Source organism: Scomber scombrus, chromosome 5 (assembly GCF_963691925.1).
Source record: "Scomber scombrus chromosome 5, fScoSco1.1, whole genome shotgun sequence".
Taxonomy (NCBI): domain Eukaryota; kingdom Metazoa; phylum Chordata; class Actinopteri; order Scombriformes; family Scombridae; genus Scomber; species Scomber scombrus.
In genome coordinates, this window is record NC_084974.1 from 9,883,117 (window position 1) to 9,908,255 (window position 25,139).

Here is a 25,139-nt window from a genome sequence, read left to right on the forward strand (position 1 = left end):
CACATCAGCAGGTACGTACAAATCTTTAATTATCTTACTGATTACTATAAAAAAATATCATATTATACATCATTATTATTCCCAGATAATTCACGGACACTTTAGAGGTTTTTAAAAGGATGAATTTGGTCTTTAAATCGTGTGTTAACCCTAAAAAATATCCTTCTCGTCTCCTTTTAACTAATATTTATATGCTTCTCTTATTATAGCACCAATAAGATACGACTGACTCCTTTTTATTAACTTGAAAATGTGTTTTAGTGTTTTGTTTTTATGCATTTAACCTGCACACAGACTAGAATAGAGGAATATAATAGATCTTTATTGTACAATGTACAACGAAATTGAGATGCAAATCGATGAAAAGTGCAAATATAAGGCAGCTTTATTTATATAGCTCATTTCATACTCAAGGGCAACTCAATGTGCTTTACATAAAAACAAAACATTTAACAGTAAGAATTGGAAACAAAAAACATAAAAAGTTTCCCAGCATAAATTGCCATGGTAACTGAGTTTGCTTTATGGATCTGCTGGAAAATGAGCCAGACCAACGAAATAAACCTGGTTTATTTGGTAATCCTGTTTGACAGTGTTTGTTGTTGTTGTTGTTGTGGTAGACATGTCCACACTGTTCCCCTCTCTGGTCCCCCGGATCACTGACACCCTCTGGTTTAACCTGGACCGTCCCTGTGTGGATGAGACCGAGCTGCACCAGCAGGAGCAGCAGCACCAAACCTGGGTAAAACATAATCTGAGGAAACACACCAACTTTAAGTCTCTCTCTCTCTCTCTCTCCGACTACTTAAATATGTGCACATGGACCTTTAACTTGATACTGACTAGGGCTGGGCGATATGGACAAAATCAAGTGTCAGGATATTTTTGACCAAAAAGCTCGATATCTATATCACAACTATAATTTAGAAATGATTCTTGATGCTTTCACAAAACATTTTACACAATGACAATGGCACTCAATGCTTCATATAGATAAACAATTTGACAAAAAGAACATAACCACATTTATTCGGTATTCGGCGCTCATGTGTTTTTTTCTTGTTCTTTTACCTCAGTTGCAGAGTATCGCTGAGAAGGACAACAACTTGATGCCCATTGGGAAACCTATTTTTGAGGTACTGTATTTTTGCAGTCTTTAACATATAATGCTTTTATTACCACACCATCCAACTACCTCTTTAACCAGCTAATTGGCGGAGCAACTTTGCCCTTCCACTCGATGTCCATACCTTTTCATACAGAACAGGGAGGGAGAATAAAGTTGCGGCATTGCTGTTTAAAACAGGCTGTGTATAGAGTGTGTGTAGAATATTTTTATCTGGAGTTGACGTCTTGTATTTGAGACATGGAGATATCTTTTTCTTAGATTTACCCGTCTTGGTTTTGTGTGCGTATCATTCTGTTTATGTCTCCTGTATTTCCCGGGTTGCAGGCTGGATATGATGAGGAGGAAGAGGAGGATGACGAGGATGAGGAGGACAGTGAGGAAGACTCAGAAGATGAAGAAGACATGCAGGACATGGATGAGATGAACGATTACAACGAGTCGCCTGATGACGGCGAGATAAACGAGGTTAATTAATATGTTTTGTGGATTATATTTTCTAATTTAAGGCACAGACGCTAAATATCTAAAATGCACTGAAATGTCTTTTAATCACTGTTTTAAGTATGTTTTTTTTAGCTTCTTTTTTTCTGTCTGTCAGGTGGACATGGAGGGTGCAGACCAAGACCAAGACCAATGGATGATTTAAGAAGAAAGACTTTATTTAGTCTCCATAAAGCTGTCTGGCACCTGGTTCCTTCTCAGCACTTAAAAACCTGACTGCTGAGCCCTCAGTGTGTCACACAAATATATTTTTTTATTTGTGTAAAGAGGAAAAAGAATATAGTTCAATCAAAGCTTGCACCCTGATATTCTTCAGTTGGAGGTTTGAGTAAATTCAGCACAGATGTTGAATGTTGAGCTGCGATCTTCCCTGAAAGCTTGTGGACGTTGCTTAGAGTGTTGCTGCCTGATCATACACACATGGAGGCTGAGTGTGAAAATACCATGTGCATGCCTGTGCACATGGTATTTTCTTTTGTCTGTAGGTCCTCATATCTCATATCTCATCCTGCTCTTAAATTACTACACACCCACACACACGTCAGCCTAATGAACCTTGACCATGTCATATGTATAGTCATGTGCCACTTCTCAGAGAGTCTCCAAAACAGCTGACAGAGCATAAACAATTTTGTCAGTCAGCTAAATAATTTGTTACTTATCAATCCCGTTTCTCCTTGAATCCAACACTGATTCTGACATTTTTAGACAGATGTGTGTGTGTGTGTGTGTGTGTGTGTTAAATGTCCATATTTTGTTTCAGATTTCACAACATTTTTCTGAAATGGCATTATGTTCAGACAGATTATGTTTCTCAGTGAAACTTTTGAGTCACAATGTTAATTAAAATAGACATTCACACCGTGTCCGTCAGTATTATGTGGTGTCTATCCTAAATTTGCTCATTAAGGCTGTGACGCTTTATATTTAAATGAATGGATGCCTTGATTATTTTTATTAATTGAAATCATTTGGATTAAATCTAGGTTTTATTCTATACATGTTTTTCTTTTTTTAGTTTCCACATAACTTCATAGTATACAAGAACACAAAGTGTAACACGGGCTGTTGTAATGTTTAATGAGGTTAAAGAACAGCTGATAAAAAGGTTATTAGAATTTGGGTGGCGGCTATGTCAATAGTTCAATCAGTGATAAATAAGACTCATTTAACATTTAGATGAATGTCAGCAAAGGTTTCACTCAAGTAAAGGTAAAAGTATTATCAAACTTGTACATAAAGGATCTTTGTTAAAAGTTTTGCATAAAATATTTATTAATGAATTGGCTCTTTGTGGTATTTTTTCTTTAAATACATATTTGCCTTTATTAAATAGCAGTCAGTGGTGAGTGACTGGAAACATGGGGGAGAGTGAGAGGGGTATCGTGATAATGGTCAATTGTGTCTGTATATTGGGTTTTCTCGGTTACTAATGTCTTTTTTTACTGGTTGTTGTTTAAACCAGGAGGGGGAGCTGGTAGAGAGGTATTGAGAGTTTGTGGAAGATGTTTATAGCACCTTCAGCAGAGATACAATGAAAGATTAGATACTAAAGTTATCTGCTGAAATATAACAGTTTAGAAGAATTTTCAGCCTCTGCCACTCTTCCATTTTTTCTGTAATGTTTGACATCTGTCCCAGTTTGCGTTTTCTATTTGATTCCCTGATACACCAGCTCTGCCATCCCATCTCTGATACCCTTGCTGTACTCAAGCATGGCCCGGTGGATCTTCCACTCGTACAGACCGCTCTTGCGGAGGTATCTGAGGAATTTTGGAGCACCGGGAAACAGCACGTTGTCGGCCACGATCATGGTTCCTTTCCCTAGCAGACCAGAGCCCTCCAGCATCTGTGAGAGAGTTAGTATCAAGGAGGTGACCAGGTAACATTGGGATTGCTCACTGCAGTAAATTAGTGGTTTATTTAGGCCACATTTGAGTACAGTTTGAGGTGAATTTACATTACTGATTTACTTTGACAGTATAGCTCTCATAACTGTACCTAAATGTCAAAAGTTTTCATTCACAAAGAAATTAGTTCATACTGTAAAATCAATTTTGACAGTAATTTTTGTTCCCAGTCAGTAGCACGTGTGTGGACTTGAAGAAGTATCAACATATAATACTAAATACATTTTTAGCTTTCTTTCATGCAAGATGGATGGTGGTTTTGCAACACTAGGAAATATAATATGTCCAGAAAATACTTGAGAAATATAAAGTAATCTATATTGTATATACAATTATTTAAATAAAATAAGAAAGGAGAAGAGAAAGATAGTAGAGAGGCAAAGTCAAATATATATACAAATATACATTATACATTTGGTATGCAAGTGTGGTACTGCACAATACTTTTCAATACAAATTAGTGGTGAAGAGAGTGTGTGTGTGTGTGTTTTTATGTGTTTGGTTTGGTTAGGTAAATGTGTAGGAGAGGAAGCGCCTGTGTGTGTTATGAATGTTCTGGCTCTAATGCTTCTATATCGCATGTCTGATGGATTTTCATGAATGTGAAAATGTTTCTTCTTATGATTTATCATTAATCACCTGCAGATCAGGAAGGTAGCATTTCTTCCAGTGATCCATAAAGACAAAATCCAGCCTCTCCAAACCAAAGTCAGACCGCAGCAGAGGAATCACCTCATCTGATGGATTCACAATCAGCTCCACCTGGAGGACAAACACCATAAAAAAGTACAAATAGACGCTTGCAAGCAGAGTTTACATGCAGCTGCAGGGAGATCCATGCAGCATCTCACCGTGTCATCATCAAACCCTGCTAGACGGATGATTTTCTCTGCGATGGCAGCATTTCTCTGGTCCATCTCGATGCTGTAGATCCTGGCACCCATGGGCAGAGACCGGGCCATCCGCACAGTGCTGTATCCACAGTGGGCACCCAGCTCTAGCACTGTCAGAGGACTCTGCTCCATCAGCAGCCGGTCCAGGATCTTCCCTACACACAGGAAGCACACACACACAAAAGATTAAAAAAAACACAAAAGGAAGGACACAAAAACAAAAACGCATACTAGATTATGGATGGATTATAACTTTTGCTCACCTTTTTTAGGACCAATGTTGCTGATGTATTCCACCTTGCTGCACCACACATCAAAGGCGTCCAGGATGCTGTCAGGGTCTCCAGGGATGGCATGCATGAGGACGTACTGGTAGGCCCGCTCCTCTCGGCTCAGACCGGTGACACAGTCCCTCCATATCCTCACCAGGACCGCCCGGTAGAACAGCACAAAGAAGTAGCGGTACCTGATAATCAGTGTCAGCAGGAGAGGGATGAAAGCCAGGGCGATAGCAGGGGACGCCATCTTAACTCACACAGAGAAAAAAAAAAAAAAACACACACACACACAGGCATTTTCATTAATCATTTATACTCATTTTCAGGTATGCTCAGAAAGGGAGTGTTAACAAAGTGAATACAGTGTCCTCATGTGCCCTTTCAACATACATTTTACATGCATGGAAAACAAAGACATAGACTTTCTTTCATTTAAATCCAACTGTGCTTCTCTGCAGTGTAGAAAGAAACACATTTGGGCTCATTTGAAACTGGATTTTTCTTCACATTAGATTAGAAAGTAATATGAGGATAAGGGTTAAAAAAGTATGAGTTTACACACATGGATCTATCTTATTTTAGCTATGTTTTTTATGAGGAGATATTCTGTTATATGCACCACAAGTGGGATGTTTTTATACTAATATATTGCTGTTTGGCCCACTGATATTGAATCAATAAATCTGAGGATTATCAAAGTGCAGCAACATCCTCAGTACCGAGTGCTGAGATTGAGTCCCAAACTGTGCTTCAACCTTATATAGATAGATAAATTCTGTATTAATCCCGAGAGAAATGAAGAAGTTAGTTCTGTAAGATATTATATACATATCACCATCCTGTTATGAGGGCAAAAGCTTAGTATTAATAGAGAATCAACTAACAGGGTTTACAATGCAATAAGATCACTAAGCATTTCAGATTAAAATAATCAATAAATTATAAATCAATGTTTTAAGAGGAAAATTCATTATTCCCACAACTGTGACTCCAAACTTCTTCATGTGGTATCAAGTCTTCTTAAGATTGACTTTTTATACTATTATCACAAACTAAATGATCAAAGCAATTAACTTATTACCTCACAACTGTAATTAATTGGAAAAAAAGAAGACAAACACATCAAGAATACAGTAAGTTCCAAAGAGCAAACAATAGTGACAGTTTTAATTGAATTTCTGGTCAGTTAAACACATCTTGAAACTGATGCTGTCCAAACTTTAAATAATGCAAGATAAGATCTACATTAAAAGAAGCTTTCATGCTTTTAGTCCAGTGGTAGATTTGACGGGCAGAGCTGTGTCTCTTTAGATGTCTCTGCTGCCTCATGTAACTGTAGACTCCACAGGCTTTTTAGCTCCACATAGAGAAGATGACTTAACAAAATATTCACATCAGAATAACGTCTCCCTAAAAACACACACACACTTACCTGTTTTCTTAAATGTGTGGCGAGGGCAGAGCAGCTGTGCAGACAATGGCAAAGACGATGAAAGTGCTGCTATAGCGGAGACAGAAAGACGGAGGTGTGTGTGTCTGTTAGTGAAGGTAAGCGACCGAGGGGCATGAATTATTGATGCATCACGTGCATGTATATGAACCTGTGATCATTTACACTCAACAGGCTCTAAAGATTACACTACAACCATGTCGACTGCTGTCAGACAATGCATTTTTGTCATTTTTTGATCGGATGCACCAACAGCATAGCCGAGACAGAGCGAGCCAAAGTGAAACAAGACATTTGACGTATCAAGTTTACATCGGCAGGTGTGTGTCTGTGTGGAGTCCAGTTTCTCTCTTCACTGAGTCATGATAGAAAGTTCAAGACAAACACAAGCACTGAAAAGCAATATCATGTGTCAATACAAACCCCCTCACTCTTTCTAAAAGTATCCAAAGCAACAAATGAAAACAAATAGTTAAAAGCTTGCAGTAGGTACAAGTACATTTAATATAAAGCAAACATTTTAAAGTGTGTATTTGTAGTTTTCAGATAAATATAATTGGCTTATAGCTCACATCACTTTTCCTTTCAGTGCTTCTTCTTTATCAGAATGGTAACACAGGATTATAGCATCCCAACAAAATCATTTTTTCTTATCATTTCACATGAAAGTTGACACACGTCAAACTACTGAAACTATCGCTGCTATGAAATATAAAATGACAAAAGGATGTGATGTATGTATCAAGATATTACGCATATTTTGTGACAGGTAGTATAAGGAAATATCTTATCAGTACAGGAATAACAACAATTCAAGTTCTGTCTCCCTTTTATACCAAATATACATCAATTCAAAACTGAGATCAGTAAAAAAAAACAACAACAAAAAACTAATTCTCTACTCTTTAATTTGCTGAAACTTTTCTAAGGATTACATTTTGTTTCTTCTATATACACAAATGTACATAAAAATACATGAAAATACACAAATATTACCTCAGTTGGAATGATATTGACCTCTGCAGACCATGTGTAGTAATCAAGATTAATCAGATTGTGTTGTTAGTGCATCTAAAATGTTAACTTGGTGAATAACAGTAAGGTAATCATGACGTACTGATGCACTTTTAGTCACAAGTATGATGCACCATTTAATTTAATACAAAATATGCAAAGATTGTTTGTCATTTAACACCTTTTTTTTTTTTTAAGAGTTAATTAGGAACAGTTCATCAAGAAAGTTGCCAGAATGAATCACAGGAACACTGCTTCATTAACATAGTGTTTAGAGACTATTTGCTAGTGGTTCATTCATTAGCAGCTCCATACTCGTTTTCCGTTAAAGTGTTGCTACTAGCACATCGCAATTACAGCCTGTGTGTGATCAGAAGGTTCTCGATAACGTCCTTACTGCAGGGTTAGGGTTGCAGTAGTACTGACACTGTCTACAGCTCTGTGCAGGGCTGTTTAAGAAGAGCCCTGATGAACTTCTTCAGCTCTTTGTCCCCTCTGCTCCACCTCACCAGCCGAGTCAACACCAGCCTTCCCTCCTCAGCCTGAGCCAAAGCCAGGTACCATCCACCCTGCGCCCCGTTCCCCTCCTTCCCTCCTCCTTTCAATTGTCTCTTATGCATCCGTTCCTCCTCTAACCCTCTATCTCTGTTCTGGTCCACAGAATCCAAGCCGGGACACGTACAGGTGCCTCCTTCCTGCAGCCACAAAGCACTGTGGGCCATTGCGCCTCCGATCCCTTCTGCCCTCTCCGCACCTCCCCCTGCCCACCTCAGGATGCGGCTTCGGGCCACAGGCACCAGCTGACGGTCCCCTCCCACTGTCGACACACTGCCCAGACGCATCTTAAGTGCTGCCACAGACAAGAGACAAAAATTTAACATGTGTCATTTCACACACATTGTAAAACAACCGGTACGATTAGACAATTTGTTATGTGACCAGTTGAATGAGTAATAACACAGTAGGTTGTCTTCTGCTCATTCACCAAAAGAAAAAAAGGATGTATTTTGTAGCCCTGCATTGTTCTCACCATATGGACTGCGGCAGAAGTTGTCCTGGATGTCGGTCTCTCCCTCAGCAGCCAGACTGCAGGCATCACAGATAACGCTCCCTGGGTATTGAAAGGAGAGCAGATTAAATGCCTGTCTGCATGTTTGCAGTGAGGTGATGGGGGGGATAGTCTAGGTGTGATGGTGTAAAAGAAATCATAAAGGTGGGGGGTACTGGTGTCTTTAAGCAGAAACACCATGATCAAGGCATGCAAAACTTTAAGAAAAGACTTTATGAGCCACAGCAGGAACATGTATTTGTTAAAGCAGTACAAGAAACGGGCCACATGGATGGAAAAAAACAATTTAAAATGAAATAAATAGAACAAAATGGTAAAATAAAGTAATGACATTTAAAAGCTATATGCATTATATACATTACATATTTTCGCCAGATGTTTCCAACCCTTTTAGTTTGGGAACCGACTCTTTAGGCCCCTCAGGTAATTTATACATTATACAGATAACTGTGCATTTATATACTAATGAGCCATGCACTCAAGCTGAGCTATAGGTGAGGTGTATTGTAACTACTACAAGACCATGCTTAAGAATAGACAGATATATATATGATATGCACTCAGGTTTTTAACTTTGTTTAAAGTACAAGACAGGAAACAACAATATAAAAGAGCGATCCAAGTGATTATAAGATGAATCGGGGTAAGAAAGGAGGGAAAAACAGTTATGTTACACACACATTCATTTTTAAAAAACTTTTCTTTAATTTTTTTTTTTTTTTTTTGGTAGGATATACAGTACCAGTCAAAAGTTTGGACACACTTTCTCATTGAAGTGTATGGGGAGGTGTGTCCAAACTATTGACTGGTACTGTATATTTGATAATTTTACCTCTGTGGGACTTGAACAGAGATGTTTAGAGAGGAAATCTGTCTTTGGTAGAACTGCATACAAGTCTGACACGTAAAAAAGGGCACCAAACTAAACACTGCTTTTTTGTAAGGGGTCACAAGCCCAACAAGTTTGGAACCACACTGATCTTTAACAAAGTATTCTGTTAAACTTATATTTTCTATTAAGGGATAATGATCATTTGAAAGGTGTCAGATAAGTGAAAAGTAAAAAGTAGTGGAGTTGCAATAAGCACAAAATATAGGCCATTCAAGACAGGTACCTTACAAGTACTTCAAAATGATATCAAGTGTCACCTCAAGGATAACTGGACTGAAGAACTGATATATTTGTATTGTAATCTGATTTTAAGTGGTGCTTTTAACTCTCAACCCTTAAACAGGCAACGTGCACCAGGAAATACAGACTCTTTAACGCCCTGTTAGGAGAATTATTGGTTAAAGTGATTGTTCAGTTGTATGTGCCTTGAATTGGTAGAATTGAAGCTTGTGGTATGTTTGGTATACTTTGATAGAAATGATAAAAAAATCAGTTTAGAAACTAGTAGGGTGGATTAGGGTAATATGCTTATTATATTGTATACATGAATGTTCATATGTGTAATGTTAAACAATATGACTTACACAGTTTGCATATACTAGTTAGCTTTAAAATAATTGAATAGAAATAGAGATAAATGCACTGGAGCCTAGTTGTCCCACATTAGTCAATGTCCCACATTACCCTTATCCCCCCCTATGTGTGATATTAATGACCAGAGAAAGCAAGAATGCATAACTTCTCTTTATTAACCCTTAAACAGGCAACATGCACCTGGAGATACAGACTCTTAAACTCCCATCAAGATTGTATTAATTGTATGTGTGCCTTGAATTGGTAGAACTAGATTGTTGGTAGGTCTTTACTTTAAATGATAAAATATCAGTTTAGAAACTAGTATGTGTAATATTAATTACCAGAGAAAGCAATGATGCATCACTTCTCTTTATTAAATAAAACATTCAATTGTTTTTACCATTATGACCATTTTTATACCTTAATAGGAGGAACGTATCCTGATGGAGATACAACCTATAAAATCCAAAATATATTTAAACATATTTGTGGAAATGTTTTACTTTAGGTGCAAATGAGATAACTAGTAACTCCAGGGTTCATATACATATTATTACTTTTTTGGAATAAAAGTTCTTGAGCGTTAACAAGTTGATTGGCTCACTGACACTTCACTTGTGATCAATACTGTCACATATCCATCCACTGACCTTTCAGCGCCTCCTCGTGCCTGACCTCCTCCGCCGTGCGCCCCTCGTGCTCTCCGGTGGCGGGGATACAGAGCTCGGTACCTCGCGGGAACCGGCTGCAATTGAACATTTCCGGCCACGGGAACCCAAACGCGCTCATCACGGGCACGCAGCCGTCCCTCACGGCCTCACACAGGCTCCTGCAGGGACTAACCGGCCCGCTGAGCTCCGGTAAACACACCGGGGCAAACAACGAGCACAGGAACTTCTTGGTGTCCCGGTGGCACAGCTTGGAGATCAGTGGGAGCCAGGCCGCCGACTGCTGCTGGGCCTCCTTCAGTGTATCATGGCCGAGCAAGTTGGGGACGCGCATTTGCCTGTAGCCGATCCCGTGGCACAGAGACAAGGTGCTCGGGATGGGTTTACACACCGAGCGCACCGAGGAGCTGAACCCGAGAGACGGGGGTCCGAGCTGGACAGGAGCCACCGCGTCCGACGCACGAGAAACTCCAAAAAGCAAAATTAAAACCAACTCAAACATTGTTTTTTGTGTGTGTCCTCCAACAGGAACAAAGTGAAGTCCTCAGAGTTGCAGCACTTCTGTCTGAACTTGCCTATGGCTTGCAGAGGTGTAAACAAAGAGGTGTGGAGGAAACAGGGGGGTAAATGAGAGGGCAGGCGCCTCCCAGTCATCATCCCCACCCCATCAATCAGACTAACTGCTTCCACACTGACGCTGTCTGAAGCTGGACACACATCTGAAAAGCAAACTGAGGTAGTCTACAGTCAGAGAATATAGGATTTACTGTAGCCCTAGGTGTAAAAACAGACTGTAGACTGTATAAAGTGGTGTCTCAGACTTTTAGACCCTCTTAGTGCCATTTAAACATGGATCACCTTGTTCAGTTTAGGAGACAATCACTTTGGGAAATGGGTTTAAAATCTGGTTTATTGCACAGCTGGTGTAAAATGGTAAATGGACTGTAGTTATATAATGTTTTTCTAGTCGTTATGACCACTCAAAGCACTTTTACACTACATCTCATTCACCCATTCATACACTGATGGCAGAGTGCCAACCTGCACATCAGAGGGAAACTAACCATTCATACACATTCACACACTGTTGGCACAGCAACGGGAGCAATTTGGGGTTAAGTATCTTGCCCAAAGACACATCGACATATGGATTGGAGGAGCAGGACTCGAACCACCAATCTTCCAATTAGTGGATGACCGCTCTTCCTCCTGAGCCACAGCCGCCCCTACTGTATTATCATGATTTAGAATAGGCATGTAGAAACACTTTAAACTTGTATGTTCTTGAAAGATTATAGGGGGTTTATCTTTGAGTAAACACAGACTCTAAGCTCCCGGGGCTAAGAGTGATTACTTTACTGTTTACTGTAAATAATGTCCTGTTAATCAAGACCAAAAAGTGACTCTATCAAGCTGGATTTCAGCTTTAATCCCCCACAGCCAGAAGGGAGCTGACAACATGATGATGACAGAACTTGGCATCATATGTGTTTACAACATTTTGGTTTAATGTGACCCAAGTGAACAGGGTCATACTCCTCCCATCAGCCTTCATCAGACTACCCACTTTGGCTCCTTCCTGCAGCAGGTAGCTCACATGGGCCTGGCCGCTCATGGACGCAGCTTCATGCAGCGGCCCCTTGCAACACTAAGGTGATGTTTCTGCAGTAGAGAAAGCTGTAGTTTCAAGACTGGAGACCTATAGGACCACATTTCTAGGACCCTAGCTTTTGCAACTGCTCTTCTTTCTGTAAAAGGATTTATGCTACTTAATAGAAGTTTCTAATAGGATATGCCACCTTGACTGGTGCTTTCCAGAACTGTTACAAATCACTGTTAAAAGAGTAATTGAGTTTTATGGTTAAACAATACTGCAGTTAAAGTCTGGTTAGGGAAATGTGAAATGGGAAATGGGAAGTGAGCTAAGTCAATTTTTGCCAGTGTGCTAGTGGCAATGTCACACAAATTAGAGTCCTAGAAATGTGGTCTTGAAACTGCAGCCTCCTGTAGTGCAGCAGCATGCTACTATTCCTTTGTTGTTGTTGTTGTTGTTGTTGTTGTACTCCTCCACATCCATTACTACCTGCTTAATTAGATCCTCAACAATGTCCAGGTGTCTGTGTCTAGTAGCATAATGCAGCAGAGTGTTTGCATTTGACAGTCTGTGAGGTCAAGATTATCTTATCCCTTTATCACTATTTCAGACATTGTTGTGAAATGCTGCCTAGCAACTGGAAATAAACGGAATCTTTAATGTGTGTTAACAGTGTTGTGTGCTTCTCTGTCATCACTGTCAGCCAGAGGTTGTTGTCAGAGACCCTTTCATCTTTTCCCAGAGAGGTTACTCATGTGCCTTAGCAAGCCTCGTCCTGTTCTCGTCTCCTGCTGGACAAAAAAACTACTCATCTCTTCAGACTGTTTTTCTTTTTTGGGAGAGTCACTGTAAAGCAGGCACATAAAAATTCTTAATGACTCGTCTCGCATCCTTCATTCTGAATATAAGTTATTACCTTCGGGGAGACGTTTCAGAGCACACAAGCATAAAACTAATCGCTATAAGCTCTCCTTCCTCCCTACGTCCATCTCTCTTCTTAACAAATAAGTCACTTAATTTCATTTTTAAACTGGTCTTAATATGATCTCAGCCTTCACTCTTTGGTTTTTATCTGGATAATATTCATTTTTTATCTAGATTTTCTTACTTTTAACTCTGTTTCTGCTTTTATTGTAGAAGTATCCTACTATCATGATTTTATTTTTAAAAATGTGTTCTTCTGTTATTACTTATTGTTAAATTATATGCATTGTTTTTATTATGTATTTGGTTAACATATATTATTTCTTATATTTGGCACTTTAGCACTTCTTTGTTGAACTCTCCTTCTTCTTGGTGAGTCAAGTGCAATACTGTGTTGATCAGGAGTGACTGTGTACACTTTCCTTTGTTGTTATATTATTGTATGAACTATTTTCTGTTCACGTTCTTTGTTGGTGTTTTATGTGTCGATGTTTGCAGCCCTGGTAGTACTGCTGTCTACAACAAATTTCCTGCAAGGGACAATAACGTTTATCCTTGTCCTTATCCTTGTTGCCTATTTGATTTTGCTCGGTAGCAGTATGAACTCAGATATCCATCCAGCCATTTTTTTTTATCACTTATCTTCTAGAGGGTCGTGGGGGACACATACCTCCATACATCGAACCATGTAAATCACTACCAAATTAATGACCACATTAACTGTGAAAGTGATGAAATTATTGTATTATTGTTTTGTTGTTGTTGTCGTTATCATCATGGCCAATACATGTCATTATGTGTATCATGACTACTATAATTAGGCCTATGTCTAATAATTGGGATGATGAATGGGAATAGAGAAAAATCATGTTTTTGTTTCATTCCTTCATTTGTCTGTGACTGGTGCATGTCTTTTCATTTGGTCTGATAATGTTTTTCTCTTTTTTAAAAAATGTATTTATTTATTTATTTACATGTTCGAAATAAAACAAACTACATTTTTAAAAACGTACCCCCTGTCAATGTCCCACATTGCCCAGATCCACCCTATGTCTAATGATTGGGATGATGAATGGGAATAGAAGAATCATTCTCATGTTTTTCTTTCATTCCTTCATTTGTCTGTGACTGGTGCATGTCTTTTCATTTTGTCCAATAATGTTTTTCAGCCTGTATGTAAAAAACAAACAAACAAACAGACAAAATAGATAGCCTATAAAATTACTACTACTATAATTAAGTCTAATAATTGGGATGATGAATGGGAATAATAATACAAATAATAATAATAATGCATTTTATTTAAAGGCGCCTTTCAAAGCACAAGGCACATATAACACAACAACAGTAAATCAAACAATATAATTCAGGTAACATTTAGTGCAAAGATAAAGAATAAATATGAATGTGACTACAAAGTGCATTAGGACAATAAATAAACAAGAATGTGATTGCATAGAGAATAGAGAAAAATCATGTTTTTCTTTCATTCTTTCATTTGTCTGTGACTTATCCATGTCTTTTCATTTTGTCTGATAATATTTGATAAACTAAAATTTAAAAACTAACTCACCCCTGTCACGTGAGGAGGGCCACAGCGGCCTCCTCGTGATACCGGAAGTGATGCTCGCTGTTGTTGCACCACCGGAGCGGAGCAGCTGTCATGTGATAGCCTGACCGAGGAGATGCTGTTCACAGTGGCTTCCTACCTCCTTTACATGAAGCTTAGATAAAAACAAACACACAAAAAACAGAGTAGAGGAGAAGTTGCATGCTCTCTGGAGACACTGCTGGGTTTTACTGGACACACTCAGGGGGAGCTGGGGTTGTTTTAATTTGCCCCCCTCGGACGCTGCCATGGGTTGCTGTTACAGCAGCGAAAACGAGACCACAGAGCAGGTAAAGTTAGCAGTGCTATCTGGCTAAAAAACTGTCCTGACAAATACTGCATTTGTCTTTTATTATAGCAAATGTTACGCAACATAATTGAGGGCGTAGAGGATGTTTAATGCACGTGTGATGCATTTAAAGGAGCTGTGTTAGGTTTAATAAAGTGGCCTCTGCGGTGGAAGTGTTATGACATTAAACAAGTAGCTTTTTTTTTTTTTTAGCATGCTAAGTTGAAGCCTCAGGGTGAAGGCCTGCATGGCTCAGGACAGGCTGTACTGTTTGCATGAAAACAGACACACTGGTGTTGTAGTCAAATGGAAATGTTTATTAGACAACTGCACGCATGGTCAGTAGCAGGGCCAATTTAAACTATTTATCCCATAAATCAAATTGGGTTAGTTATAATTGGTACAGTCTGAAACTACTGGAAGTGTACAGGCTGTACAAGTTGTAGTCAAATGGAAATATTTATTTAAACAACTACAGACTATGGCAATCACTTTAACTAGTAGCAAAGCCAATTTAAATTATTTATCCCGAAATTTAATTGGTTTAGTTAAAACTGGACAGATCTGAAACTACTGCTAAGTGTCATAACATAACATAACATAACCAAAAGTGATTTTCTGTGTCATGTGACTCAAGATGCCAAACCAAGTTTAAGGAAACAAGTCTTCTCTTCCTTCATGCACAGTATTTCCCCCTTGTATGTATGTTCTTCTTCTTATTATTATTATTATTAGCGTAATGACACATATTAGACTGAACATTTAACTTATCTGTGGGTCTTATTTAGCAGATAATAATAATCAGATAAAATCATTCAAAAGGCTGGCGCTCTTTCTGCAGCTGGTTAAATTTAATATAAGTTAACTTCCTTGGTTTCTGTGCACCGTTTGGTAAAATTGGTTTACAACAACTTTAGCATCAGGACATCACTTTAACCAGTAGCTGGGTCAATTTAAACTATTTATCCCTAAATCAAATTGGTACAGTCTGAAACTACTGCAAGTGTGATAACATAACATAACATAACCTAAAGTGATTGATATATTCAGGTTAGCATATTCCTTATGATTGCTGTGTCATGTGACTCAAGATGCCAAGTCATTTTAAGTTCAAGGAAACAAGTCTGCTCTTCCTTCATTCACAGTATTTTCCCCCTTGTATGAATGTTCATAGTATTATTATTATTAGCAGTGGAAATAAATACTTTTCTGTGTGTGTCATACTAGAATGATACATATTATTCATTTCATTTTTATTTTTATTTGAACAGTGACAGTGTGCAATAAAACATTAACCCTGTATAAAACAAGGAGAGATGCATTGCAACGGGTTTTAACAAGTTGCATATTTAATTTAAAATCATTTACAGAATTCACAGTTGTGCAAAATTGCAATTACAAAATTATAAATACACACATTCCCACATCATAAAAACAATTTGACACCCCCCCCCCCCCCCCCCCCCCACATCAAACTCACACACACATACCCACACACACACACTCACAAATGTCTACAAGTTTGCTGTGATAGCATCCAACGTTTTGTTTGACGTGAAAATGTTTTAAAGTCCGCACATGTAATCAACTCTGTTTGAAGAGTGTTCCATTGATTTATTGCAACATAAAAGAAAGATGATTTACCAGTCCTGCGTTTAGGGATACTGTAACTGATACCTAACTAACTTTTTCCCCCTTATCTGTGGGTCAATTAATGCTGGTGCTCTTTCTGCAGCTGGTTATATTTAATCTAAGTTAACTTCCTTGTTTTCTGTGCGTCAATTGGTAAAACTGTATATTTCGTTGTGTCAGTTTAGTAGGTTTGGGTGGTTGAGTCATATTTTCATACTTCCCTTAATGTTTTATTGCAAGTTCAGCAAAACTGAGCTAAAAATCAGTGTCTATAATGAGTGTAACTATATGTGTTACTGTCCTAGTTTTGTGGTGTTCATCACATGTTAACAATTAAATGCAGTGCTGGTTGTTGAGTTGATGTGGCCTGTTTCTGACACTACATGTGATTTTATTATCTCTCTAAATGGGTCATGCAGTACTCCTCTGTGTCATTTCATAGTCTGTATAGTTACATGTGTTTAATGTCAAACTGCAATTAAAAATCAATATCAGTAAGGTTTTTATTCTGTGCCACTCAAAGCTGTGTGTCATCACTTCCTTATATTGTCATAAATCTTTTCTAGGACCCTGAACGTAAGCCGCTGATCCCTCCGAACCCTGTCAGCAAACCTCCAAATGGGACAGACTGGATCACTACCACTGTCCCGTCCGCGCGGACAGATGAACAGGCCCTCCTTACATCCATCCTCACCAAGACAGCACAGTAAGAAACGCCTTCAAGCAGCCACACATGAGCCAAAGTCTGCAAGTAGTTCCTGATGACAACAATAATAATAATAATAAAGCTGTAATTCATTACGGTGCCTCAATAAACCCACTTTGTCTCTGTTGTTCTGCAGGAACATCATTGATGTCTCAGCAGCTGACTCTGTCATGATGGAGCAGCATGAATACATGGACAAAGCTCGGCAATACAGGTATGTTGGTGAGCATTTGTCTTGTGCTGTTTTCTGCTTCGTTGTGTGTGTGTGTGTGTGTGTGTGTGTGTGTGTGTGTGTGTGTGTGTGTGTGTGTGTGTGTGTGTGTGTGTGTGTGTGTGTGTGTGTGTGTGTGTGTGTGTGTGTGTGTGTGTGTGTGTGTGTGTGTGTGTCCCTGTTTAAAGCAGTGTCTGCTTTTGAAATTAGTCAAATGTGTCTCGTGTATTGCACTCATGTGAAGATGGTTATCATTCACTAGCTGAATCATAAATTGCCTATAAACTGTAAAGATAGCATGACTTCTTAGGGCCATATAATAAAGACATTCTTAGTTTACAAGATGTTGAACTTAACGATTTATACTTCTGTCTTGTGTATGTGCACTGGGTTGTGCTTTTAGTCTGTGTTGTCTGGCTGTGTCTCACTAATTTAGAGCTTTAAAAAAATGGGTCAACTACATGTATGTTGGTTGTGTAGGGTTTGGGCTTAAATATAGATGGGAAGAATTAAACTGTGAACAATGTTTGAAATTTCTACACTTACTTAACGGCTCCAGAAGGTAATGGGGGAAGTGATCCAACCAAAAAGTTACAACAGTGTATGCCTTTCCACATAACATTCATCTTAAATCTCAGATTCAATGACACCTAGTGGCATTAGCCCAAAATACAGGTGCAGATTAAAATTGCAGGTTCTTAAGACGTTGCAATCAGGTTCAACAGATGAGGTGATGAGTCCCAAACAGAGTGTGCTTTAAACTTTAAACTGCAGTTCATGTAATGACAAAGCAACAGCCCAAATAAGCTTCTGTTTTTTTTGTTGTTGTTTCAGTACAAAACTTGCTGTGTTGAGCAACAGTCTGCCCCAGAAGAAAGCTCTTGCTCTCCCCTCCCTCACCAGCCAGCCCCACCAAGTGCTTGCAAGTGACCTGGTGCCATACTCAGATATTCAGCAGGTAATCATACACTAGCACATATTCAAGATATGCTGGCATGTGTTTCCAGTGGTAGCATTATTTCTTGTTACGTGTCGTGAGCCTGTTGGCTTAGATACGCTGTTGGACAGTGTACAGCGTGTGTAATATTTCAGTCAGTGTGTGTGTGGGCGTAACTAAATGTGTCGCTTAAAAATAGATTTCTGTTGTTACTGCTTCTATCCAACTTGTAAAGACACATTTTAATGGTCAAACACAGCTCACAAGTCTTGTTTTTCTCAGTGAAATTGTGTATTTGAGGGATTTCTGCACACTTTACTTGAACTCTTATCTTCCTCTTTTCTTTCTTTTTTCTCCAGGTGTCCAAGATAGCAGCTTACGCTTACAGTGCAATCTCTCAAATCAAAGTGGATGCTAAAGAAGAACTGGTGGTGCAGTTTGCCATTCCTTGATTCTGCAACTCTGGCCTGCATATTCTTTCTCCCATCCCGCACTCTCTATGTCACTTCTTGCATCCTCACCCTCCAGCCCACCCTTTATAAAAGCATTGTGGTCCTTGTGCTTCTTAGCTATATGCCTCTAACTTGCTACTAAGGCAGAGACGATATAAGGATTGCACCTCAAATTGCACCCTGTGGCTGTTCCTTTACTGTACTTAATGATGGATCAATGAAAAGTAGTCATCATGGGCAACAGAAGATGGCCTCCTCTCTACTTAATGCCTGGATCACAGCCTTTGTCTGAACCGGATGTGGGGGGGGGGGGGGGAAATCATCATTCATCCTTCTTGATGATCTCTAATAGTTCTAAATGGTTTTCAGAGCCTTCTCAGTGTGTGTTTTTGCAGCCTGTTTTTTTTTTATAACCAGGCAAGCAAGGTTAGCTCCACATCCCAGACTGTTATCCAAAGGCATGGAGGAATGTAAAGTATATTAATTTAAAACAGCTTAAGGAGTTTTTGGTGCAAGGCACTCGATACAATCTCCACCGGATGAAGAGAAATGAGGACTGTCATGAATTAATGGTAATAATGGAAATTATAACAGTACCACAGAGTAATGGCTGAATACATTAGCTACTTACAGTATGGAAATGTGCCACAATGCAGAAGGGTTTGCACTTTATATGTCTTAAACTCTGCTCTGTTGTCCTGGGATGACACTACCCCATTTCTCAAACGTTTGTTTTGCACAACATAAAAGCTGTAAGGGAAAAAAATAAAAAATTGGAGCCAAACAAAGGTGCAGAATGTGGCAACAAACCTGTACAAGAACCATTAATGCACCATGGCTTAAAAGTAAATTTCATTGACATTTCACAGTAATAATGTAAACAAAAAATGTATTAGTAATTCATATCGATCTGGTAATATGTAGTCCAGTGTGTGATTAGTTAGTTAAGTTAAAGGCAAAATCATGAGGCTTCAGTGCTGGTAATCCTCTGGTGGGTGAGGATGCAAACATGAGTAGTGGGAGCCGGGTGGGCCAACTAATATCACTGGAGGCGAGAAACAGATGGAGCTTTCTTTGGGCACAAGTGCTCGAGTTTACAGACAGTATGGTGTCCTCTGCAGTTTTCTAGCACAAAAAAAAAGAAAAACATTGAGCTTGCAGATTCTTTGATCCAAATCTCAGAACTTCATGCCATAAAAGAAGGGTGCGGGTATGTGGAGGGTGCAGGGGACAGATGACGTGTATTCATGCCTTCTTTGTACAGAATTTTCTGATTGAATATATATATATATATAAAAAAAAAAAACATGATGGATTGTATGAAGTTCCTCTTTTTGTAGAGCGTTGACCGGCCAGGATTGGCTAAGATCTTGTGGTGGTAAGAAAATGTTTTTATGAAACACAAGAACACTTTTAAGGCCTGCTTTTGTTAGCTTTTAAACAAAGCTTCTGCTGCAGATTGTAATATGATTGAGTTGTTCATATTAATCAGAAACTAACCATTGTAGCAGTGTGGGAGAGTGTTAACAATCCATGTACAAAACAGATAAAATGATCCGAGACCTTTTTGTGATTATTTATTTGTGTTTTTAAATGTATTTTTTGCTCTTTTGGAGGAGAGCAGAAGACTGTATGCGTGGGCAGCGAGCACGGTGAGCCGCTCTTGAATCTCTAAAGGGATGGTCTGCAAGGCTGTGATTTTTCTTTTTTGTTTTGTCAACCACGCGATTTGATTTGAGCTTTTTTTGCAATGGGTTCTTGGCATTTTTTGTCTGTTTTGTTTGTTTCTCAAATGTGTATTACTACCTGGAATATGTTTGTAATATCTTAGGCTAGTACCAAAAAGTTTTAAAACATTTTTTTGGTTGTTTTATTTTTGGTTTAGTTAATTCATTAAAGACTTTCAACATAACTTGTGTGTCTTAATAAATAAATAGAATGATCTACCTGATTATAGGTGAGAAGTACATAGTTCAGAGAAAGATATATGAAACAATACTCTACTATCCACACAAATGTTTCCAGCAATGATAGAGGATTTATACATATCTAAAACATGTCAAAGCCAGTTACCTCAGATCATTCTGTGTCAATCAGTGACATTTGCCTCCCTATTATTTAATATCAGTATATTATTAAAACCAAATATCTGTTGTCTGTCTACGTCTTTTGGGACTATAATAAGAAACAGGGTTGATTTTTAACAGATAAAAATGGACAAAAATAACACGAAAACCACTGCTGATTTCCCCTAAACTATACAAACCACCACTGCATTGAATATTTTAGATGTTTCCAACAGTGCAAACAACCTGCTGGTTAAACTATGATTTCAACATAACACGAGTGTCTCTTTGTTGCTTCAGTTGCGTCGATTGTTGCTGTGATGCCAAATCTTTGCTAAGACTCGCTCCTGTTGCGTCACAGCACTGAAGTCCATCATCTTTAACCCAGGTAGAGCAGAAATCACGCGATTCCTAAATGCACAAAAACACATATTAAAAGTGCATCTGGAAAGTATTCACACCAATACAACGAAGGAATGGCTGCAGGACAAGTCTGTGAATGTCCTTGAGTGGCCCAGCTAGAGCCCAGAGCGATGCTCCCCATCTAATCTGACAGAGCTTGAGAGGATCTGCAGAGAAGAAAGGGAGAACTACCCCAAATACAGGTGTGCCAAGCTTGTGGCTTCAAACCCAAGAAAACTTTGGGCTGTAATCGCTGCCAAATGTGCCGCAACAAAGTCCTGAGTAAAGGGAGTGAATACTTATGTACATGCAATATTTCAGTTTTTTATTTTTAACACATTTGCAAGAATTTCAAAAAAAAAAAAAACCTTTTTCGCTTTCTCATTCTGGGGTATTGTGTGTAGATTGTGAAGGAGTGTGAATACTTTGCAGATGCACTATATGCATGCACATTCATTTTAAATGCGCCCACCCAAACACACAAAAAAAGAAAAATAGAGGTTGCATATTAAAGAGATAGTGTTTAGTTAAAAAAGCTGCATTTAATTATAAGAAATCATTTGATTGGAAATCAGTTTTAACCAGCAGACTTTCTGTATATGTGTTTGTAACTGAGGTTTCTGCAGAGACGAGAATATGTAATACGAGCTTCAGCTGCATTTGAGCACCTGTTACAATGTTACGCACCTACATGCTTGCCAAGTACACGTGTCTGTCACTCACACACACACACACACACACACACACTCAGTGTAATTGCACTCTTCCAGCAATCTATCACTCAGTACCACCAAAGTGTTTGACTGTATTAGGAGCCGACATTATCTCTGCTAGTTTCTGTTCTGTAATCAGCAACCTACCAGCAGCTGTGTGTCTCGCTTGCTCTGTATGATCCCTTTCCAAAGCTATAACAGACGTCCAAGAAATTAAAGTATCTCACTGAAAATGGAAGCCTTTACTCTTATATTATACTGTCTTATGGCTAAGTGCACAAATGCAATTAGTGGACTTCATACAGTATCCCTTTCAGCCTTGCAAAGTGGGAGATCTGTATTTGCAAATGTGTATTAATAATAATACTAATACTAATACATGTAATTTGTACCACATGATTGTGTTAAGGGGAAATTGTAAGTTGAGAGAAAGTCTTCACCTGTAAGCCTTGTTGGTCTCTATGACATTTCCATGTAGAGTGATGGTGTGTAGATGTGGAAGGATACCCAGCTTGTCCACCTCTGACAGAATATAAATGCTGTTGCCATGAAGATATAACACACGCAGTTCACGCAGCTCACACAAAACCTGGAACACAAACACACGCACACATATACGCGATCATGTTGCAGGTGTACTGTGACATGCATTGAATCCCCACAAAATAAAAAAAGCCAACCAACAATAAAACTGCTGTGTGAGATCATGTCTCTGCAAGAGTCAGAGGGTAAGAAAACTAAACAACAGTGGAAGCAAACACACAAACACAAGCCTTGCAGAGAAAGCTCACTTGTTCTATATTTGTGATACTGTTGAAGGAAAGGTCCAGCCAGGCGAGCTGCGATGGCTCAGCCAGGAAGTGGCTAATGGTCCTCTGGAGGTCATGAAGATCAGTGATGTTGTTGTTATTGAGACGCAAGGAGCGACTAAGGTACTTCTTCTGTGAATTTCTCTTTAAAGGCCGCAGACCACTGCTTGGTTCCTCTAAATGTGCATCTGAAACAAACATAGAGTGAGAGAATGATTGGTTATACATTCATTTTGATACAGCAAAAACGTCAAACTGTACTCATTTTTTCAGTGTTTTTGGTGCAGTGTGTAACAAGACATGGACAATTAAGTATTCAATACATTTATATAAACATGACTTACAATGTTGTATGTTGAGAATTAACACAATGTATCACAAACTACACAGAATCACACTGGCATTAGCTTTTTATGGTGCAACACTTCACTCAATCACGCAGTTGATTTGAGCTTTTTGCAATGGATTATTGGCATTTGTTTTGTTTTGTTTGTTTCTCAAATGTTAATTACTACCTTAAATATGTTTGTAATATCTTAGGCTAGTACCAAAAAGTTTTAAAACATTGTTTTTTTTGGTTGTTTTATTTTTAGTTTAGATAATTCAGGACTTTAAAAATAACTTGTGTGTCTTAATAAAGAAGTACATAGTTCAGAGAAAGATAGTTAATAACTCATTTGCAACAAGATATTTATCACAAACTACACAGAATCTCACTGGCATTAGCTTTCTATGGTGCAAAAATCCACTCCTATGGTTATTTTAAGTATACTGCAGTGCACTGAAATGTGGAACCATGGCAACAAAGATGACTCAAAAGACCCTGACAGAGCGTGCCATGTGTGTTAATGTTTTGGTGGAAAATATATGAAATAAATACAGTGCAGAGTATGATGTGGGAACCTAAGCAGGATATGAAAGAGATAGAGATTCAGTGCTGTACCTGCCAAACTGCTGATGTATTTAAAGGACAAATCCACCGGAGCTCCGTACATATTTACACCTGCGACAGATGTAATCACCTGTTGGAGGAAAGTGACGTCATGGTGAATAAAGGTAAGTCAATTAATCCAGTGATAACCATACTCATAGATAGATAGATAGATAGATAGATAGATAAATAGATAGATAGATAGATAGATAGATAGATAGATAGATAGATAGATAGTTAGATAGATAGATAGATAGATAGATAGATAGATAGATAGATAGATAGATAGATAGATAGATAGATAGATAGATAGATAGATAGATAGATAGATAGATAGATAGATAGATAGATAGATAGATAGATAGACAGATAGATAGATAGATAGATATATAGATAGAGTACTTTATTAATCCCAAAGAGAAGTGTGGGACTGTTACAACAGCTACTTGACATAAACCAAAAAAAGCTTAATTCTAGTGAATTTACTTACATTACATATAATTTGTGTAATGTTACTTTCTTGTCAGATTTTAGTAATGCTACATACACTCAGCAGCCACTTCATTGGGTTCACCTGTGCAATCTAATTCAATCCAATACAACAGATCTGCTTTGAATTCTACATTTATTAAGTTTATACATTTTCAGTTTTTCTTTTCTTTTCACCCCCTTATGGTACCCCTGGGTGTTCCTAATATTTTGCCCCTCTCATGTATGTTAATGGATGGGCATGCATTGCACCAATTTATTACACTGATTCATTGTGAATATTGAGTCACTTCTGATATGCATTTTATAGTTGTCTTAAGATTGTGTTATGTATTGTTGTCTTGTTGTGTGTGTGTGTGTGTGTGTGTGTGTGTGTGTGTGTGTGTGTGTGTGTGTGTGTGTGTGTGTGTGTGTGTGTGTGTGTGTGTGTGTGACCTGCCAGGGGACAACAGATGCAAATTAGAAGTTGTGCTAACTTTGGTGCATTTACATGTGTATTTATTGATACCTAGTGTCCATTAATGTGCAGTGTCCCTTTTAAATAAACAAATAAATAAATAAATAAAATATTAAGAACACCATTCAATATAATGCACCACCTAATACACCACCATCACCCACTATGACCCTAATAATAAACATAAAGTAGAATTATCACCTTTCTGACAATGTCAACAAAAACTGAAAATGTATAAACTTCATAAAAGTAGAATTTATAGCAAAGCTGTTGTATTGGATTAGATTGTACCTAATGAAGTAGACTATAAAACATACCTTTGCTATAGATCCACCTAAGTCTATTAAAACTGCCTTTTTTAAGTTACTGACATATCTTAATTATTGACATACACCATAATTATCATCCACTTACCCACACTAATGATCACTTATGTTAGCAATGCTCGACTAATCCCAGGTTATCTAGGAAACGTGTTAGCTTCACAGTCACCTGAGACAACAATACAACAAATCGTTGCCAAGGAAACGCACAGGTA

At 38.3% G+C, this 25,139-nt stretch overlaps 5 protein-coding genes across 5 annotated transcripts; 2 read left to right on the forward strand and 3 right to left on the reverse strand.

The window, feature by feature from the left end:
• Positions 1 to 2,907, forward strand: anapc15 (anaphase promoting complex subunit 15). Its single transcript, XM_062419086.1, has 5 exons — positions 1 to 11; positions 621 to 742; positions 1,077 to 1,136; positions 1,454 to 1,594; positions 1,728 to 2,907. The coding sequence occupies exons 2-5, from the start codon at positions 623 to 625 to the stop codon at positions 1,773 to 1,775; spliced, it is 369 nt and encodes a 122-aa protein (XP_062275070.1). The 5' UTR covers positions 1 to 11; positions 621 to 622; the 3' UTR covers positions 1,776 to 2,907.
• A 374-nt stretch (positions 2,908 to 3,281) lies between these two features.
• tomt (transmembrane O-methyltransferase) lies at positions 3,282 to 4,958 on the reverse strand. The gene is made up of 4 exons (XM_062419084.1): positions 4,697 to 4,958; positions 4,392 to 4,588; positions 4,180 to 4,302; positions 3,282 to 3,479 (listed from the first exon to the last, which is right to left on the reverse strand). Exons 1-4 carry the CDS (start codon positions 4,956 to 4,958, stop codon positions 3,282 to 3,284), a joined length of 780 nt encoding a protein of 259 aa, XP_062275068.1.
• Positions 4,959 to 7,606: 2,648 nt separating this feature from the next.
• On the reverse strand, positions 7,607 to 10,882 carry sfrp2l (secreted frizzled-related protein 2 like). Its single transcript, XM_062419085.1, has 3 exons — positions 10,363 to 10,882; positions 8,206 to 8,286; positions 7,607 to 8,025 (listed from the first exon to the last, which is right to left on the reverse strand). The coding sequence occupies exons 1-3, from the start codon at positions 10,880 to 10,882 to the stop codon at positions 7,607 to 7,609; spliced, it is 1,020 nt and encodes a 339-aa protein (XP_062275069.1).
• Positions 10,883 to 14,564: 3,682 nt separating this feature from the next.
• Positions 14,565 to 20,646, forward strand: lamtor1 (late endosomal/lysosomal adaptor, MAPK and MTOR activator 1). Its single transcript, XM_062419054.1, has 5 exons — positions 14,565 to 14,797; positions 16,995 to 17,134; positions 17,271 to 17,348; positions 18,180 to 18,303; positions 18,642 to 20,646. Exons 1-5 carry the CDS (start codon positions 14,756 to 14,758, stop codon positions 18,732 to 18,734), a joined length of 477 nt encoding a protein of 158 aa, XP_062275038.1. The 5' UTR covers positions 14,565 to 14,755; the 3' UTR covers positions 18,735 to 20,646.
• Positions 20,647 to 21,066: 420 nt separating this feature from the next.
• Positions 21,067 to 23,719, reverse strand: lrrc51 (leucine rich repeat containing 51). The gene is given in 4 exon segments (XM_062419315.1): positions 21,067 to 21,211; positions 22,356 to 22,504; positions 22,707 to 22,912; positions 23,668 to 23,719. Coding segments are annotated over 4 exon segments (552 nt in total).
• Positions 23,720 to 25,139: the final 1,420 nt, after the last annotated feature.